Genomic DNA, 20405 nt, shown 5'->3' on the forward strand with positions numbered 1-20405 from the left:
AAGGAGTTCTTCCCCAAATGGCTCACACTAGAAACAGAAGATTTAGAAGTGGAGGTCACACCTCAAGCAGGGACCTAAATGCTGAAAAGAATTAAAGAACAGGCAGAAGGAACAAAATTAAAAGCAATACAAGAACCAAGTAAGTAGCCAGGTCAATATAAATCAGAACACCGAGGGGAAGGAGTGAGGCTAGAGAGGGAGGGGCAGGGTGAGCAAGGAATGGGCTACAATAGCTCGGGGCCTCATGAAAGAAATGAGCCGCCTGAGGGCCAGGAAGCAAGTTGGGTATCGGGATGATGTGGAGTCAACAGACTGACAAGACTACTGACTGCAGGAATCTTCAAAGAAGAATTCCATAGTGATGACTATCTGAAGACTTTGTAAATGTTATATAATTAACTAGCTGGAGCATCTGGCTTCACTCTGAGTTTATGTGAGATTGTGTGGCAGTTGGAATAAAAGGGTAAACTTTACAGTGTAACAGGTTAATTTTTTTTATTGAAAATGTTCCAGCTATTTACAATGCTTGTTTATAAACAACAGTTTTCATTTTGTTATCTGGGCTACATATGAACAAATTTTAGAATTTCCTACTCTAGAGCTATGTATAGCTGACAGTGAGGTAGGAGTCTGATGTTGATAAAATATTTTTAAGTGTGTCATTGTGCCTTGTTAACTGTAGATCTGTAGGCTAATCTGATTGGAAATCATAGTCTTTTCGATTGTAATGGCAGTTCAGTAGGGGTGGAGAAACTTCACAGGCCTTTTACCTTCAAAAGCATGCCCTTCAGGTAAAAATGGGACCCTGCATGGAAGGGGGGAGGGAGGAGGGGTGGGGGGGGGGTGGGGGGGGGGGCGTGTGGAGGGCTACCACATCATTTAACTCCCCTGATCATATCGGGACTTTTCCAAGTTTTAGTGACACACATTGTACACTTATAATATATACTGAGGAATTATTTCACACATCCATTTGATATGGAATGCTGTGAGCTACACACACATTATTAGCATATGGGTATATAAAGATCTATTACCTAGTTATTTATAGATTATAAAAAACACTGATTTAAATCTAAGGATTTAATTGTTTTTCCAACACACTTACTCAGTATCCATGAATACACATACTTCAACTTTACACATCCATGCTATTTCAGTCAGTTTTCTAACACTGTTTACTCTCCTTCCAATGCATTACTCGCTTTATCTGTGATCTGGTAAATTTGGAGTCTAGATAAATAATTACAATGTTAGAAGACATAATGCCACCTTGGTTTTATGCTACAATTTAGAAAATGTTGCAATAATCAGTTACTACAGTCTTGCTATGAACTGGACTACAGCAAAACTGATTGCAAAAACTTCATACATATTAATGTGTGACTCCACAAAAAGGGCTATAAAAGAAGCCTACAAGAATATTCTGTTAGATCCTAGTTTTCTATGAGAAAATTTAGGACATTGTGATCATATGTAAAATCAATGCAAATGTCCAAACCTTCCATTCTCTCATGGGTAAGTGTTTAAACAGAAGACAAAAGCAAGCAGAATATTTTAAATTCTGCATTTAAAATGTATTATGTATGTCTTCAATTATAGAGACTGAAATACCAATGTGTCACTGCTGCACAAACAAAGGTGATACTGATACAAGCAACTCTGGTATTAAGTGAAACCACTGTATGTTAGCAGGGCACCACATTACATTTCATGCATTGCCAAAGTGATCTCTTTCTTAGCTCATACAGATCTAGAATTTCTTGTGCAGTAACAGCCCCCCCCCCCCCCCCTTTAAGGAGATATGGAGTAAACTTTTCTACCACTTTGCTTGCATTACTGTTTTCCAGCTTATTTACAACTAACATAGATGCATGTTTATATGTGCTGTGCTGTTAATTTACATGTATGTTCACAAACTACCTCAATTTGGCATTTCATGGTCGCTGGCTTGGAAACGGAGGTCCTATTCCATGGCCTGTGAGGTCACCTAACGTGAATCCCTTGATTATTTCTTATGGGGATATCTAAAGTCACTTGTGTATGACACCCCAGTGCATATGGAGATGGAATTAATTGCCAAATTGTAGCTGCTTGTAGTGTGAATCTACACACACTAAGGATATTTGACAGGGCACATCAGAATCTTGTCCGCTGAGGCCATGCTTACACTGAGGTTGCTAGCCAACAGTTTCACCACATTTTGTAAGATACAGTACAAATGGTATGTTCGTTGTGTCAACGATGGCATTTGCAATTAACTGTAACTAATGTTAATAAAAAGTACACAGTCATGTGTTTTTATTCATATTCCCCTTAAGCTGCCTTTTCCGAACCCAGGTTTCCTACCTCAAACTGTTACGTGAAGCATCCTCTCCTCTGAATAATTTTTGAATGCTCTTACAGAAACATCGTGTGCAATTTGCCAATTACACTACAACTATAAAATGCATGTTTTCTGTTTTATTAAAATCCAGAGGCTTTTCTACACAGTGATAATTTTGTCATGTTCATCATGGAGAGGAGGCATGCGTGTCTAAACGTTCTTTTTTCTTGCCCATATTATTTACTTTCCTGTTAAGTAGTGTAATTACAGCAGTGTTCCAATCAGAATTGGATCTCTCCACCACTCATCCTTCAACAAATTTTCATTTAATTTTCTCATATCTTTTCTAAAGCATTTACAAATAGTTTCATTTAGTTAAGCATATAGTAAGCACGTTTCCATCATTGTTTGCATTCTTCTTAACATCTTTTTCAGTTGAGCTTTTCGTTGTTGTTGTAGTCTTCAGTCCTGAGACTTGTTTGATGCAGCTCTCCATGCTACTCTATCCTGTGCAAGCTTCTTCATCTTCCAGTACTTACTACAACCTACATCCTTCTGAATCTGTTTAGTGTATTCATCTCTTTATCTCCTCCTTTGATTTTACCCTCCACGCTGCCCTCCAATACTAAATTGGTGATCCCTTTATGTCTCAAGAATATGTCCTACCAACCGATCCCTTCTTCTAGTCAAGTTATGCCACAAATTTCTCTTCTCCCCAATTCTATTCAATACCTCCTCATTAGTTATGTGATCTACCCATCTAATCTTCAGCATTCTTCTGTAGCAACACATTTCGAAAGCTTCTATTCTCTTCTTGTCTAAACTATTTATCGTCCATGTTTCACTTCCATACATGGCTACACTCCATACAAATACTTTCAGAACCAACTTCCTGACAAATCAATACTCCATGTTAAATTTCTCTTCTTCAGAAACGCTTTCCTTGCCATTGCCAGTCTACATTTTATATCCTTTCTACTTCGACAATCATCAGTTATTTTGCTCCCCAAATAGCAAAACTCTTTTACTACTTTACGTGTCATTTTCTAATCCAATTCCTTAATTTTACTTATTTTCTTCACACCAGCAACACCTTTGTTGCAGAGTTGCCCTCAGTCTCTATGCCATCATTTTCAAAGATATCTAACTTTTGGTTAGTTTTATCTAGCATACATATTCTTATTTGTAATCTGCACCTTAGAAGTATATGGTCAGCTGAAATTTTGAAATGGTTGATAACTATTTGGTAAAGTATAGTCAACTTCATTTTTGGTTTCATTTAGTTACTTGAGAATGTTTTCTTCTGAAAAAATATATCAAGACAAACTTCTCAAACATACTCCATAATTAATGACCTGTTATTTCTTATATTGCCAGTGTCAATTATGGCTCAATATGGGCTGCCTGATCCTTGAAAAAAAGATGAAGTCACAGACTGGAGGTTTACTTGGTCTGGCACAGTTTTAATCTGCTAGAAATTTTCGAGCAATTGCTGCAGCTGTATGTAACGAACTGGGTTAACAAGGAGCACAGTTATTACTGTCTCAAGTATTGATCAGAACTTTCACCCTGAAGTGAACTGTTCTTGAATGTACAAATACTTTAGAGGAAGTCAGTATGCAATTGCTACTATAAACCAGAGTGACAGAATCAAGAGCAGAACATGTAACACAGAACTTAAAATTCAGACACATTGGAAAGCAGTGCCCCTGGCAGCTGGCAAAGAAGCTGCTTGACAGCTGCAATTCACTTCTTACCGTGAACACTGCACTCCCCAACTTGACACATGAGCCTTACTGGTTGGTGTCGACAGTTAACAATGGCACACAACTGCGTAGCTAACACTACATCAGCCCCTACAATGGAATTTTAGCTCTGTCACAGAATTGGGCAGGAAATGAATTTGGAGGCTAGGCTGGGTTGTGCACACTTTAATGTCGGCATTCGTCAATTGTTGACCCAGTGGTCAAGATTGTGGTGCTGGTACCAGAGGATGTGAATGTCTTGGTGCAGTGGATGCTAGTTCTTCCTGGAAAGTGTATGCAGCCTTGACAGTTGGTGGCAATAGTTGTGGGCTTTCTGTTACCACGACATCAATTGTCTGTGTGATTCTTCATAGGGTCATGCTATGGGCCAGACTACAGCAATTTCAGTGGTGACTTAACAGTGCCCATTCGGAGCATCATGTGCGAGTAGTTTTAAGTCACAGGGCACATAAGTGATTGGCGTACTGTGTCTTGAGGTTGTGGAAGGTCATTCTAGTGACATGGTCCCTTAATTGCCAAAAGAATTCCAGTTGAACTTGCTTTGCAAGGAGCTGACCTCAACAAATTTCTGTTTCTGTGGTGATATTCTCCACTTGTGTTGCCTCCACCCAGTACATAAAACAATATCATTGTGATCAGACGTCACTGGCTGTTCAATAGAGGAAATGCTCCTGTAATGTTTCGGTGCACATTGGCGAAACAAGATATTGCATCTAGAAAAACATACTAGCGTGTGCACATGACAGGACACTTTACACCACTGACATCCTGGAGGCATGTGCGTCCACTCTTGGCAACCTTTCCACCTGTGGCCAGACGAAACTGTGACAAGACTGAAAACTGCCAAAGACTTAGTGCTGACATGAAGTCAGCAGGGGCGGTCATGGCCTGACCTGTGGAAAGTCAATATAATTCAGTCTCTTTTCCAGGAATGTTGACCAAGTGCAGCTTGAATGCCAAAGTGATATTGTCGATCAAAGTCTGTAACTCTGCCTTCCTGCTGTGCCTTGGCCAGTACTGTACAGTCTATTGGTTGTAACACACTGCTGATGTGTCAAAGGTGTCAACCACCACCCTGTCAATGCTGGAAATGTGCATTATGTCCACGTCAAACTGGCTTATAAATCCCCTTCTGTACTAGTGGGGAGTGCAGCTGATGATACTCCACTTTAATGGCTTGTGAGCCTTTTAGATAGTGAATTTCCTTTCAATGTGTGGCTGGAGTTATTTAACTATCAAACACTGCCAGGAGCTCATGGCCACATGTGCTCCACTTCCATAGCAACAGCAACAATTTGCACATGAAATATGCAAGTGGTTGCCAAACATCATTTAACCATTGTTGTAGTGATGTGTCAAACTTAGGGTGCACGAGTAGTGCTCCATTTGCTGAACTGTCTTGCGGCCTCAAAAGTGGAATGTGTGTATGCACTGGCACAGTCCAAACCACTGAATACTGTTCAGTCATGCAGTGCATAATTTTAGTAAGGCAACAAAGGTGCAGGATCACCATCAGGTACAGCTCTGGCATTGAGGACACGATGATCACCGCACAGGCAACAGGCTCTTTCTTCGGGGTGAGCTGCAGTGCAGATGGACTATGGGCTACATGATGGCTGGCTTATTTCTTGAAGCATCATGTCAAATTCTGCTTTAGCGATGGCCAAATGACCAGTCCAAATGCCTGGGTCTATAAGATACCAGAGGACCATCTGCAGTTTTAATATAATGCACCATATTTCGTGTCGTACACACATGTGCAGTCAGAGGTCTGCTCAATGTCAGAAATTGTCACAGAGGCATACTCTGTGTCACCTGTATCATCAAAGCACTGCCCACTGATTTATCATGGTGAAAGCCCACTGCCATGTCTGACAACGCTGTTTACCAGCCAAGCATTTACTACGTCCAATAAGAGACTAATGTGCCAAGAGGTTGGTTGGTTCCTATAACTGGCTCCCCAACATCTGTTACTATGAACTCAAAAGTAAACGGATGGCACAATCCCAAATTCGACTATCCACTGTGTTCCATATGTAGAGATGGAAATGAGTTACTAGCAGTGGATAAATGGAATGCCCTCAGCAGTTTACAGCTGGGCAGTGAAGTTCTTTGTAGGATGCTTAAATCTGAGCCAGTGCCTATCAAATACTTGTGCCCAACTTTTTACTGAAAATGAACAGGCACTGCAACTGGGGCAGTTGCACCTACCACTGGCAGTTCGCTGTCATGTTGCTGTACATTTTCGCACTTCTCTGAACTTATAGTGGCACCAGCACATAGGTTGTTTCTCACTCAACGACACAGCATTGGTTGATGATTGGCTTCTGGATCTCCAGAGGTGGCACTAATCCGCATGCATAATTTCTCCACTTTGCTGATTTCCTCTAATCTGATTCGCGAGCTCTTTTACTATGTCCAACATTTCCATTAACGATGCCACAATCACTGACCTGCGGCAGTACTCTGCTCCTCTGGAGTGTGCTTAGTGTATCATTAGGAACAGTAACTGCATCCACCTTGCTCCACAAATTATGCAGATATTCCAACAGCTTACAATTACCTGTGTTGTCTTGTGTCAACACTTGCCAGATTTGCTCCTTGCCAAACACTGCAACTTTCTGGATTAATTCTGATTTATGTCTTCCATGTGAATTCTCTTCAGGCAGCACAGTAATTACATCTCTTACTCCCACGGCATTGTGCCAGTCAAGTTGACTCACTATGAGGATGAATTTCATCAAGTTGGGTGTAATCCCTGTCTATTATTGGTCATCTTGCATAACAAATCCAGTGGTGCTTTTCAACCTCCATAAGCTCAGACCGTATCAGGGCCACCACTTGTCTACGACAGCTCTATTTGGGCTGCACATCTTTTGCAAACTTAACACACAGGCTGGATGTTAACTGGAACAATCCACGACTGCAGCAACTCTATTTAACAAACATGGTGAACAGAGATCACAGCAATCATTGTCCGTCAAGTATTGACTGAAACTTTAACTCTGAGGTAAATCATTCTTGAATGTACAAATAGTCTAGTGGGAGTCTAAACAACTACTACTATAACACAGAGTGACAATCAAGAATGGAATATGAATCATACATCACACAAAAATTCACTGCAAGGAATAAACAATACACAGACATTCAAGAACTTGTTGAGAACATAGCACACACTGGCAGCTTGCACAGAAGCTGCAGTTAATTTACCGCACACGTGACACCACACCACTAAGCAAAGGAGTACCAGGGTGGCATGAAATTTACAATTGGCCACAATGGAAACATTTCACTGCATACAAGAAGCACACCAGTAAATCCTCAACTGATTCTTTGTAAAGAATTAAATTCCCACGTGTATAAAATAGCTTCAAACGTCTGGTTACTTTACAAATGAGGTAACGTGAAACTTCCTGGCAGATTAAAACTGTGCCGGACCAAGACTCGAACTCGGGACCTTTGCCTTTCCGAGTTCGAGTCTCGGTCGGGCACACAGTTTTGATCTGCCAGGAAGTTTCATATCAGCACACACTCCGCTGCGGAGTGAAAATCTCATTCTGAGTTAACGTGTTAAAAGAGCACTCTGTGGCTGATTGTACAAAGACTAGAAGGCAGTAGGACTGGCCTGCCAGGCACAGCACCAAGAAGCTGTGGGGGAGGGGAAAGGAAGGTGGGTTATGGGAGGAAGGGGGGTGCAGGAATGGGAACGGAGGTGAGCAGAGAGAAGGTACTGGTGGGTATGTTGTCAGAGGGTGACAATATGTGTAAATGGATGTGAATGTGAATTTGGGGGGGGGGGGGGGGGATATGATAAAACAGAGCAGAAAGGTGTGGGGACAGTAGGTATCAACTACTGTGCTCTACACACCTTCCAAACAGTTTCTGCCCCTTTGACCTATCACAGCCTCCCAATTCATATTATCTAACAATGTGTGCATCACTCTCTGCCAACATGCCCACCAACGTTTTCTCCTCTCTGCTATCTCATGTCCCCATTTCCTGTCCCTACAGCTTTGACACTACCTGGCAATCTTGTCCTGTCACTTAATACTCTGCAATCTTTCTCCCCTCTCCCATCCCTTCTCTGCCTCACTCATGATGGCTGCTTTTGTTCTATCTTACAGTCGCAGTCCATAGAACACAGGAAACTAACAGCACTGGATACTGAAGTGTTCAGCCCAACAATATTTAAGAAAAATATTCTACCCCCTATCAGTAATACTCGTCTTTAAATCCCAAAACCTACTCATGGGGCAGTAATATAATCACTGGAAAAATAAGTGTCCATTTATACAAAATGTTAATTGCAATGAAGGCATTAATACAGCAAACCTAAGACCATTAACACGTGACATTATTTAAAATAAGCACTTCTGTTTGAAATAAGCAGATTTTAAATTCAGTTACCAATTAACTGGATTAGGTGCTTACGGTCTTACCATGAACTGCTTCACTGAGAGGGGGAAAGTAGCGGAGTACAGCAGTATCTGCCTTTCTGATGGTAACTGTGCAATGACATGATCCAGCATGCCTTTGAAGTCTTGTGAGAGTAGTTTGTCAGCCTAAAAATCAAAGCAAAAAAATTTAATAATTACTACTACTGTTGACACACACACACACACACACACACACACACACACACACACACACACACACACAATAATATTTCTAATTTAAATTATAATTTGGAAAGCCCTGCAAAATTTTAAAAGAATGTAAGATTTTCTATTTGTGAGGAGATTTCGAGTAATGTAATGTCAATTGTAAATGTGGCAAAAAGATTTAAACCACCCTTCACAGAATATAATGCTTACTAAAATCAATAAAGTTGTTATACTCACTTTGGATAATTTTATAGGTGACTACACGTAACTGCTCACTTGCACAAGTGTGCTTTGGTAAGCATGCTCAAGCACGTGAGGATAATTTCACACGAGTGTCGCGATTGTACAAGCAGCCCGATTCTTGACAATTCCGATTATGCATGCTTGTGCAAATATTCAAGCATATGCATGCTTGTGTGTGTATGAAGAATGGGGAGGCTAGTGGAAGCCTTCATCAGTAATTTGATTTGAATTTGGTCCTGATAAATTATATGTTGTACAGAAGTTTTATTGTAATGTAGGCTAAGTCAAAGAATACAATATTATATGGAGAAAAAAGAAAAAGAGCAATACTGTGAATGTTTCCATAGCGTAACTCCCATGATTAGTTAATCTGGGAATAATATTTTCGTTTCTTTAACCACTATTCCCAGTATCACTTTTTTCCGTAATGGCAAAAAGGTTTTCAAAGCCAGTGCATTATCACCTGGGCTAAACCTTTTCTGATAAACTGATGCTTGTATAAGCATCCTTGAATCATGTGGAGATGTGCAGAACTGGTGTGTGATTGCACAAGCATGCTTGCCCATGGTTCTTGTCAAACATGCAGTTACGTGTGTCGCCACCATAAGAGATCACATTATATCTCAGGACAACAGAATAAGTAAATGATATACTAGGTTTGTTCAAAAATTTCAGAACATTCGTAATTTTGTGCCAATGGTGTGATGGTGTTGGCATCCCTGCACATGCCTGTGTTTAATGTGTTTTACATCTGTGGGTTATTGTTCAAGGCCGCATTGAGTGGAATCTTGTGTCACACAGTTCACAAATTTCGAGATGCTAGCATTAGAGGAGCAGTGTGTCTGCATTAAATTCTGTGTGAAACTCAATACCATTACAGATACACACGATGCTTGAAGCTTATAGTGATGAGTGCTTAATTTGTACTTCGTGTTACAATTTGTTCACATGGTTTAAAAATGGCCAGACAATGAAAGATGATGCTCTTTCAGCATGTACTTCGACGTCTACTGATGATACTAATGTCTGGATCATCATCAAAATTAGGCACGCCAATCTAAGACTGACTGACTGAAATATACAGTTGTTGTTGTGGTCTTCAGTCCTGACACTGGTTTGATGCAGCTCTCCATGCTGCTCTATCCTGTGCAAACTTCTTCATCTCCCAGTACCTACTGCAACATACATCCTTCTGAATCTGCTTAGTGTATTCATCTCTTGGTCTCCCCCTATGATTTTTACCCTCCACACTGCCCTCCAATACTAAATTGGTGATCCCTTGATGCCTCAGAACATGTCCTACCAACCGATCCCTTCTTCTGGTCAAGTTGTGCCACAAACTTCTCTTCTCCCCAATCCTATTCAATACTTACTCATTAGTTATGTGATCTACCGATCTAATCTTCAGCATTCTTCTGTAGCACCACACTTCAAAAGCTTCTATTCTCTTCTTGTCCAAACTATTTACCGTCCATGTTTCACTTCCATACATGGCTACACTCCATACAAATACTTTCAGAAATAACTTCCTGACACTTAAATCTATACTCGATGTTAACAAATTTCTCTTCTTCAGAAACGATTTCCTTGCCATTGCCAGTCTACATTTTATATCCTCTCTACTTCGTCCATCATCAGTTATTTTACTCCCCAAATAGGAAACTCCTTTACTACTTTAAGTGTCTCATTTCCTAATCTAATACCCTCAGCATCACCCGACTTAACTCGACTACACTCCATTATCCTCATTTTGCTTTTGTTGATGTTCATCTTATATCCTCCCTTCAAGACACCATCCATTCCGTTCAACTGCTCTTCCAAGTCCTTTGCTGTCTCTGACAGAATTACAATGTCATCGGCGAACCTCAAAGTTTTTATTTCTTCTCCATGGATTTTAATACCTACTCCAAATTTTTCTTTTGTTTCCTTTACTGCTTGCTCAATAACGAGATTGAATAACATCAGGGAGAGGCTACAACCCTGTCTCACTCCCTTCCCAACCACTGCTTCTCTTTCATGTCCCTCAACTCTTATAACTGCCGTCTGGTCTCTGTACAAGTTGTAAATAGCCTTTCGCTCCCTGTATTTTACCCCTGCCACTTTTAGAATTTGAAAGAGTATTCCAGTCAACATTGTCAAAAGCTTTCTCTAAGTCTACAAATGCTAGAAACGTAGGTTTGCCTTTCCTTAATCTTTCTTCTAAGATAAGTCGCAAGGTCAGTATTGCCTCACGTGTTCCAGTATTTCTACGGAATCCAAACTGATCTTCCCCGAGGTCGGCTTCTACTAGTTTTTCCATTCGTCTGTAAAGAATTCGTGTTAGTACTTTGCAGCTGTGGCTTATTAAACTGATTGTCGGTAATTTTCACATCTGTCAACACCTGCTTTCTTTGGGATTGGAATTATTATATTCTTCTTTAAGTCTGAGGGTATTTCGCCTGTTTCATACATCTTGCTCACCAGATGGTAAAGTTTTGTCAGGACTGGCTCTCCCAAGGCCGTCGGTAGTTCCAATGGAATGTTGTCTACTCCGGGGGCCTTGTTTTGACTGAGGTCCTTCAGTGCTCTGTCAAACTCTTCACGCAGTATCATGTCGGTAGTTCCAATGGAATGTTGTCTACTCCGGGGGCCTTGTTTTGACTGAGGTCCTTCAGTGCTCTGTCAAACTCTTCACGCAGTATCATATCTCCCATTTCATCTTCATCTACATCCTCTTCCATTTCCATAATATTGTCCTCAAGTGCATTGCCCTTGTATAGACTCTATATACTCCTTCCACCTTTCTGCTTTCCCTTCTTTGCTTAGAACTGGGTTTCCATCTGAGCTCTTTATGTTCATACATGTGGTTCTCTTATCTCCAAAGGTCTCTCTAATTTTCCTGTAGGCAGTATCTATCTTACCCCTAGAGAGATAAGCCTCTACATCCTTACATTTGTCCTCTAGCCATCCCTGCTTAGCCATTTTGCACTTCCTGTCGATCTCATTTTTGAGACGTTTGTATTCCTTTTTGCCTGCTTCATTTACTGCATTTTTATATTTTCTCCTTTCATCAATTAAATTCAATATTTCTTCTGTTACCCAAGGATTTCTACTAACCCTCTTCTTTTTACCTACTTGATCGTCTGCTGCCTTCACTACTTCATCCCTCAGAGCTACCCATTCTTCTTCTACTGTATTTCTTTCCCCCATTCCTTTCAATTGTTCTCTTATGCTCTCCCTGAAACACTGTACAACCTCTGGTTCTTTCAGTTTATCCAGGTCCCATCTCCTTAAATTCCCACCTTTTTGCAGTTTCTTCAGTTTTAATCTACAGGTCATAACCAATAGATTGTTGTCAGAGTCCACATCTGCCCCTGGAAATGTCTTACAATTTAAAACCTGGTTCCTAAATCTCTGTCTTACCATTATGTAATCTATCTGATACCTTTTAGTATCTCCAGGGTTCTTCCATGTATACAACCTTCTATCATGATTCTTAAACCAAGTGTTAGCTATGATTAAGTTGTGCTCTGTGCAAAATTCTATCAGGCGGCTTCCTCTTTCATTTCTTAGCCCCAATCCATATTCACCTACTACGTTTCCTTCTCTCCCTTTTCCTACACTCGAATTCCAGTCACCCATGACTATTAAATTTTCGTCTCCCTTCACTATCTGAATAATTTTTTTATTTCATCATACATTTCTTCAATTTCTTAGTCATCTGCAGAGCTAGTTGGCATATAAACTTTTACTACTGTAGTAGGTGTGGGCTTCGTATCTATCTTGGCCACAATAATGCGTTCACTATGCTGTTTGTAGTAGCTTACCCGCATTCCTATTTTCCTATTCATTATTAAACCTACTCCTGCATTACCCCTATTTGACTGTGTTTATAACTCTGTAGTCACCTGACCAAAAGTCTTGTTCCTCCTGCCACCGAACTTCACTAATTCCCGCAATATCTAACTTTAACCTATCCATTTCCCTTTTTAAATTTTCTAACCTACCTGCCCGATTAAGGGATCTGACATTCCACGCTCCGATCCGTAGAACGCCAGTTTTCTTTCTCCTGATAACAACATCCTCTTGAGTAGTCCCCACCCGGAGATCCGAATGGGGGACTATTTTACCTCCGGAATATTTTACCCAAGAGGACGCCATCATCATTTAATCATACAGTAAAGTTGCATGCCCTCGGGAAAAATTACGGCCGTAGTTTCCCCTTGCTTTCAGCTGTTCGCAGTACCAGCACAGCAAAGCCGTTTTGGATATTATTACAAGGCCAGATCAGTCAATCATCCAGACTGTTGCCCTTGCAACTACTGAAAAGGCTGCTGCCCCTCTTCAGGAACCACACGTTTGTCTGGCCTCTCAACAGATACCCCTCCGTTGTGGTTGTACCTACGGTACGGCTACCTGTATCGCTGAGGCACGCAAGCCTCCCCACCAACGGCAAGGTCCATGGTTCATGTGGGGTGGGGGGGGGGGGGGGGGGGGGGGGGGGGGAATATACAGAAGAATGTAAAATTTCATTCAGTTCGTGGCATAAAAAAATCCTGACACAGCATCTTGGAATGCTTCGTGTTGCCGCCCATGTTGTCCCACGGCTCACGAGTTAATACCAGAAAGACCTTTGCTTCACAATCAGAAGAGCTTCCAGATCACACAAACAACAACTAGATGTTCCTTAAGAGAACCATAACTGGCAATGAGATATGGCTCTGTGATTATGATGTTGAGAACAAGATTCAATCTTCACAATGGGTCAGACTAAAAAAAGCTTATCACGTCAAATGTCAAAGCCATGCTGATAGTTTCCTTTGTCTTTGAAGGATTAATTCATCATGATTTTGTGCCACAGGGACGAACTTAATGGTATTATCGGGATGCATTGTGACACCTGCAAGGAACTGTGAGAAAAACAGCCAGAAACATGAAGAGGCAATTCAAGGCTCTTGCATCATAATGCCCCCACAAATCATTCCCGTTAGTGTGTAACTATCGTACAAGAAACTAAATCACTGTGCTGCCTCCCAAAGTTCTCTCCAGAGCTCACTGCAGTGGGCTTATTTACATAGGATGAAGATTTGCAACGATAGACGAGATAAAAGAAAATTCACAGACAGTGCTTCGCATGATCCAGCAGGAGGCGTACCTAGACTGCTTAAGGGATTGGGAGCGGCGTATCAACAGTGTAGGAGAGTACTTCGAAGTAGACCATGCACAATACATAAGAGGTATGCAAAGAAAAATTGTGGCCTAATTTCTGGAATTTTTTGAACTTACTTCGTACTTCAATCCATGGTTGTTACAGCCTGTGCTGCATAAATTCTTTGACCCCAATATTTACTGAATTAATAGAGAAACTCAGTATATTCAATGTGGAAAGTTCCAGAACCACTCATACATTCTGTATAGTTACAGGAGGGTCATACAGGTTGTGCAAAAATGGTTGTCCTGCTTGAATATGAGAAATTCCACAAACCATGCACCTAACAACAGTTAGGTGGGTGTATGCCTCAAAAAAGAGAGAATCCATACCACACACACAACCATGCTGGAAGGATATCTGAAGAGGCAACAATGTTACTGAGAAAGTGCAGCATTCTTGCCAGTGGTTGCAGGAGCAATTAACTGGACAACTGACTGATCTAGCTTCGTAACACTGGCCAATATGGCCTTGCTATCTTCCTACTGTGTATGGATGAAAGCAAGAGGAAATTACAGCCATTATTTTTCAGGGTGCATTCAGATCTACTGTACAGCTCAATTATGGCATCCTCTTATTTGAATCAATCTTGAGGTAAAACAGAAACAATCCTTAGGCAAAACAGGGGGCGGGGCACTATTTGAATCTCAAAATAAGGAAGTTATCAGCAAAAACAAAACTGGGATTCTACATTTTGCAACATAGAATGTTAGCTTCCTTTATAGGTTAGATAATTTAAAAAATTTGTAGGTCCTAGTTGTAGTGGGAATTAGAGATATATGGGGGCAGGAAGACCAACACTCCCCATTAGGTGAATAGAAATTTATCCACACAAATACAATGAGAACCAATAATGAACATTAAGGAAAGTGCTCCATTAAATTCCAAGCTTGAAGCTGAATAAACTACATTTCTAATACATCAGTTTTGGCTATCTTCATATTAATTCAGTCTTCAAGCTCACTCTGAATATGGCCGAATGGTACAAGGCTGAAATATAGATTAAGTGGAATATTTGTAGCTGCACTCTTTAAATTTAATGAACAGACATTGTGCCACAAAAATATGTCATTAAGATACTCTAGCCAACATAATGATGGCTTTATTACAGCCAAGATAGATACAAAGCCAATACTCTTAATTTAGCTACTAGCTCTGCAAATGAAAAAAAGGATGTATGATAGAAATTATACCAATGGTTAAGGGAGATGAAAATTTAACACTACAGGAATTGAACAGTATGAAAGGGAAGAGAATGAACAGCAGGAGAACACTGACATTAGGAAAGGAATTAATGGGGAAGCCTCCTGGTAGAATATTACACATAGCACATGTTTTTTTACTAATATTTAAATTAACAATCATGAGAGAGGGCCAAATATGTGGAATAACCCAGAGACACCAGAGGGTTTTAGATTCTTATCACAGTATGACATTTTGAAACCAGGTTTTAAATGACAAAATTTTTGGAGGCAGCTGCTGACTAATTTACTGATTATAAAAACTGAAGAAATTGCAAAAAAATTAAGAAACTGAGGAATCTAAATAAACAGGTTGTTTAGTATGTCAGAGGGAGCATTAGGCAGCAATTGGTGGGAACAAAAGAAATACAATCTAAGACTAACATATTTTTGAGAGATTAAACAGTGAAGCAGCAGAGGATCAAAAAGACAAAGCCTAGGCCCTGTAGAAGTCACTGGATAACAGGGGATATTTCATTTCACTGGCTAAATAAGGAAATACAGAAATAGGCATCAACAAAGAGGCAACATGTCAAAATTGAGAGTAAGTGTGAAAATGAACATCATCAGCATAAGCCACATTTCTGAACCTTTCTTCCCTGGGGGCACACTGTGACACCCCTACATATATTTCCCTAGATGCACAAAAGCAGACATGAAAGTACATAGATTTTTATTATTATGGAATTACAAGTACAAATTTCACAAATTTATTATGTACAACTGTTTGATAGAAACATATCAACATAAGACCTAAAAAAGATCCCAGAAACAGACATGAGATTTGAAACTAGTGTGACTTGTCCAGCAATTTTTGCAATTCAGATCTATGTGTGAACGAACTCTTGACAGACACTCTTCTCACCGTCCACAACTAGGAGGGGAAACCTGCAGTCATGTTATATTCTTCAATGTAGAAATCCAGACTTGTGTCAGTAGGATGTGGAAAATGGTAGTAAGAGATTTGCTTTATTTGTGTTATCTGGGTATTCAACTTTGAAATCCAAAACACATCAGCACAGCATTTTCTTTAAATTTCAGTCTTGGGACTGTATTTGATGATATTTCTCTAACTTGCTATTTTTTCAGAGCTGTTTAACTCCTCTCTGGACAGCTTATCCTCATCAGGTGCAATCAATCACTATTGGCCAGTAGTCAAGATCAAGGGAACACATTTGGATATTCCTTCTTGTAGCTCTGATAGATGCACTTTTTTGTGTTCCTTCATCTAATTTTTTTTCTGTATTCGATTACTTGACGTGATGGCCACAGCTGGTAAAGTGATCATTCTCTCTTGTTGCATAGATCCAAAGATCAAGTTTTTTGATACTGTGTTGATTTTATAACTTTACTATATGATTGTTTCAAGACACTCCTATATACTTGAATTCAAAGCATTAAATTTGTTGAAAGTTTCTAAAAAGTAAGCCAGCTCACCACTTTGAACAGGTTTTTTTTTGAGGACATTCACAGTAATTCAAACTTCTTATTAGTTTCAGAAATGCAAGTAGTTTAAGTTTTATAGCTCTGGTAAGTATTTTTCCTTATGATCTACACATTTCTTTACAGAGTTTCTTAAACAAGAGCAATTTTACGCAAGTTTTTACACAGTTGAACACTGGAACAACCAAATAATTTCCATGTGTAATCTTTATCATTAAAGCATCTATGTAAAAGCAATGTAATCATTACTAATGGGTTTTTGTTCCACTCAAAAGTCAGAAACCCCTTTATATTTCCCATCATTGCAGAAGCACAAACAGTATATACAACAATGCTATCAATCCACTTTAGTCTATTATCTTTAAAGAAACTCAAGAGCAGCAAATACACTGACTGCAGTGCTTGCCATTTCCAGTTCTAAACAAAACAGTTTTTACTCAATTTATGACCCACAAACAAATTTCACAAAAGATGATAATGAGCTTTTCTGGAAATGTCTGTGCTTTCATCCAACTGTAGATTAAATAGCTCAATTGTTTAGTTTTGATAAATTACTTTGGATACCATAATGTGTCAAACTATCATTTGACAGAGGTATCTTAAGTAGCAACCATTTATGTGCTGGCCAAATTGGCTCTTTGTCCATGGGCAGGGCTTCGGTTTCTTGGAAATCATTGCAGCAATTCTGAATGATAAAATTGCTTTATCACAGCATTTGTTTTTTCATTATGAGAGAAGGGCCTGAATGAAAGTATACAAACACAGATTTTTTTTAAGAGAAGCTGCAGTAGTTTAGCTCCAAATAACTTTTCAGCCTGTTACGTACCACAGACTCCTTTGTTAACGCTGCACTCCACACCAAATGTTTTGGTCTAAGCTTATCCCGCTCAACTGCTTACACACATCCATAATTTATGTATTCTTCTTCATAGTGGCTGTTATGTTGGATCTTGCCTGATCCTGGTTTTAGACACTTCAGAAATCCCATGTATGGCCTCTAGAATGTACTGTCACCAGAACAAGTCATTCTCATCAACTAGCATTCTCAGTAGACCAGACTAGTAACAACATTTTACCTATGCAATTACTCCTTGGTTCATTGGTGTATAATGGCAGTCACATTATGAGGTGAAAGTTACAATGAGACCATCAGATACAAGAATCCTTTCATCAGGATGTGAAGGGGCATTATCAAGCAATTAAACAGCCGTATGTGGCAATCCTTTCCTCTTCTAGAAATGCCGAACACCTTGGACAAAAGTGTGAAACCGTTTTTGAAAATTTCACTATCCACCCATGCTTCTTTTTGGTTGTAATGATACACAGGAAGATCCTTAGCTGCAATCTCCTTGAATGCTCATGTTTTATTTCTCCACCAGTAGTTTCAGAAGCATTAGTGGTGCACAAAATTGTGATGCATTCTTTTGATGACTTGGGCAGTAGCCAGGAGCATGAACTTTGCTCTTAAAATCAAGGTTTCTATTTGGTAGGCATTTCCGATACAGACCACTTTCATCTATACTGTAAATTTGGTCTGGTGTGAAATTCTGTTCTTCCATATACCGGGTGCTTATAATGAAAGTTTCCCTATTTAATACATTATAGCATGGAAACAAACTACCATACAAGTACCAAACTTTGTAGCATTAACATCCAGAGGATGGGAGTGCACGATTTCTATGCATCTTAATGCCATCATTCAGTTCCAACCATGGCCACATGGTACTGTGCTCAGTCATCGTGATTCATAGTCTCAAATCTGACCAGTTACAGTGCACTTGTTTACGTGTCAACATGAACTTTGACAAAATAAGCAGGGCATTACTGGTAAAGCTCTATTATCAAAACAACAAGAATGCTGTAGCTGCACTTCGAGAATATCACCGGCTGAAAGGATTATGGAAGGCTCCTCTCTCCATCTGCTGTATGGAGCATGAAGAAGTTTGAATCAACTGGAGAACTGGGTGTCGCTCCAAGAAGAGGCCATCGACATGTTGCATTACAGGTGGTTGATAAAAACGCTGTTGCTATGGCAGACAATGCTGTACCCAATTCCTGATAGGCAGGCAGTGTACATGCTGTGTCATGACAGTAACACCCCGTGGTCCACTGTACAGAAAGTCTTCGACCCATTCTCAAATGGTACCTGCGCAAGATCCACATCTTAGAGCAGCCTGCACCACAGGACACACAATGACGACTTGACTTCACCCTCCACTTTCTCGCAAGGACTGAAGTTGATTAGGGCTGGCCCTGGATCATCCTCTGGACAGGTGAAGCTCATTTCTCTCTGACAGGTGGGGTGAAAACAACTGCTAAGTGTGGAGATTTTCACCTCTAGTCACTATGGATGAAGTTCCTCTGTATGCTGAACATGTCACAATATGTTATGGCTTTCCAGATACATTCATCTTTGGTCCATTCTTTGATGAATAGGTTGGCACTCAAGGATAAAAGACATGCAGTGAGACAGGCCTGTGTTACTGCAATATGCTTTGCCAGCATGTCATACCCGCCCCACAGGAGACATTAAAGGGGCCCCATTCTACATCAGTCATGATGAACTTTACCGGCTTCTCCAAAACACATTTGGGAATCGTCAAATTATCAGCCGATTATTTCCAAATGCTTGGCTGGCACAATCACCTAATCTCGCACCTTGTGATCTGGTTGTGGGGCTACCTGTAAGACAGGGTTTGCGAGGGGAACATTCACACATGTGCTGATATGAAGTGCAGCATATCAAGAGAGGTAGCCAGCATACCTACAGATTTGCTTCTTTGTTCTGTGCAAACTGCAATGTTGCACTTTCAGACTCTTATGGACACTGAAGAGCACTATACTGAGCCCCTTTTGTAGCAGTAACAGTACTGGTGTGTAATGGTATGCTGTACCATCGCAGCACATTAAAAGTGTTTCAATTGAATTGATTCTGCATTATTTCTCTTCCTGATGTTCTTGACATTAATGCTATCAAGTGTGGTTCTCATTCAGTAAGTAGTTTCTGTGGTAAATGGAGAAAGTTTAATTATAACCACCTGGTATTTCTGAAACTCTTACTGGAATTGCTAAATTGCAGCAATATTTGAATTAAGCTGCTCACCTTACACAGTACATCCACAAATCCAATGTCAAGCCATCACTGCCTTTGTTATCCTGCTGGCCATTTCCCATTTCCATTTCGGTTGAAACTAGTCTTTGCCACTGTTGTCTCGTCTGCTCTAAGGACATGTTCATACCAACGTAGGCGGCTTTCTCTCATTTTGTCTACTACTGGTGCAATGCCGTATAGCCTGTGAGCTTCATTATTTGTGACATGGTCATGCAATGTTAATCCCATGTCCACCTAAGCATTTTTTGTCTCCATAACAGCAAGTCTTTGTTCTACTTCTTTTGTTGAAGGCCAGCATTCAACCCCATACAGCACAACTGGACAGATTACCAATCGGTATGCTTTTGATTTGAGCCTGTTTGGAATCTTCTTGTCGCATAGTACTCCACTAGCTGAACATCATTTGAGCCATGCACTGCTAAGGCGGCGGATGGAGATTTCTGCAGTGAGATTTCCATCGGCAGCAATTGTCGGACCCA

General features: G+C 40.2%; 1 protein-coding gene across 2 annotated transcripts in view; it reads right to left on the reverse strand.

The window, feature by feature from the left end:
• Nucleotides 1-20405, reverse strand: part of LOC126416334 (ATP-dependent RNA helicase me31b) — a 45789-nt gene that overhangs the window by 11027 nt on the left and 14357 nt on the right. For both annotated transcript variants that reach the window (XM_050084002.1, XM_050084001.1), the window contains exon 7: nt 8535-8657. In XM_050084002.1, the coding sequence (XP_049939959.1) occupies nt 8535-8657 (123 nt within the window). The remainder of the gene's footprint in view (nt 1-8534; nt 8658-20405) is intronic.

This window comes from Schistocerca serialis, chromosome 8, assembly GCF_023864345.2.
Source record: "Schistocerca serialis cubense isolate TAMUIC-IGC-003099 chromosome 8, iqSchSeri2.2, whole genome shotgun sequence".
In the NCBI taxonomy this organism is placed as follows: domain Eukaryota; kingdom Metazoa; phylum Arthropoda; class Insecta; order Orthoptera; family Acrididae; genus Schistocerca; species Schistocerca serialis.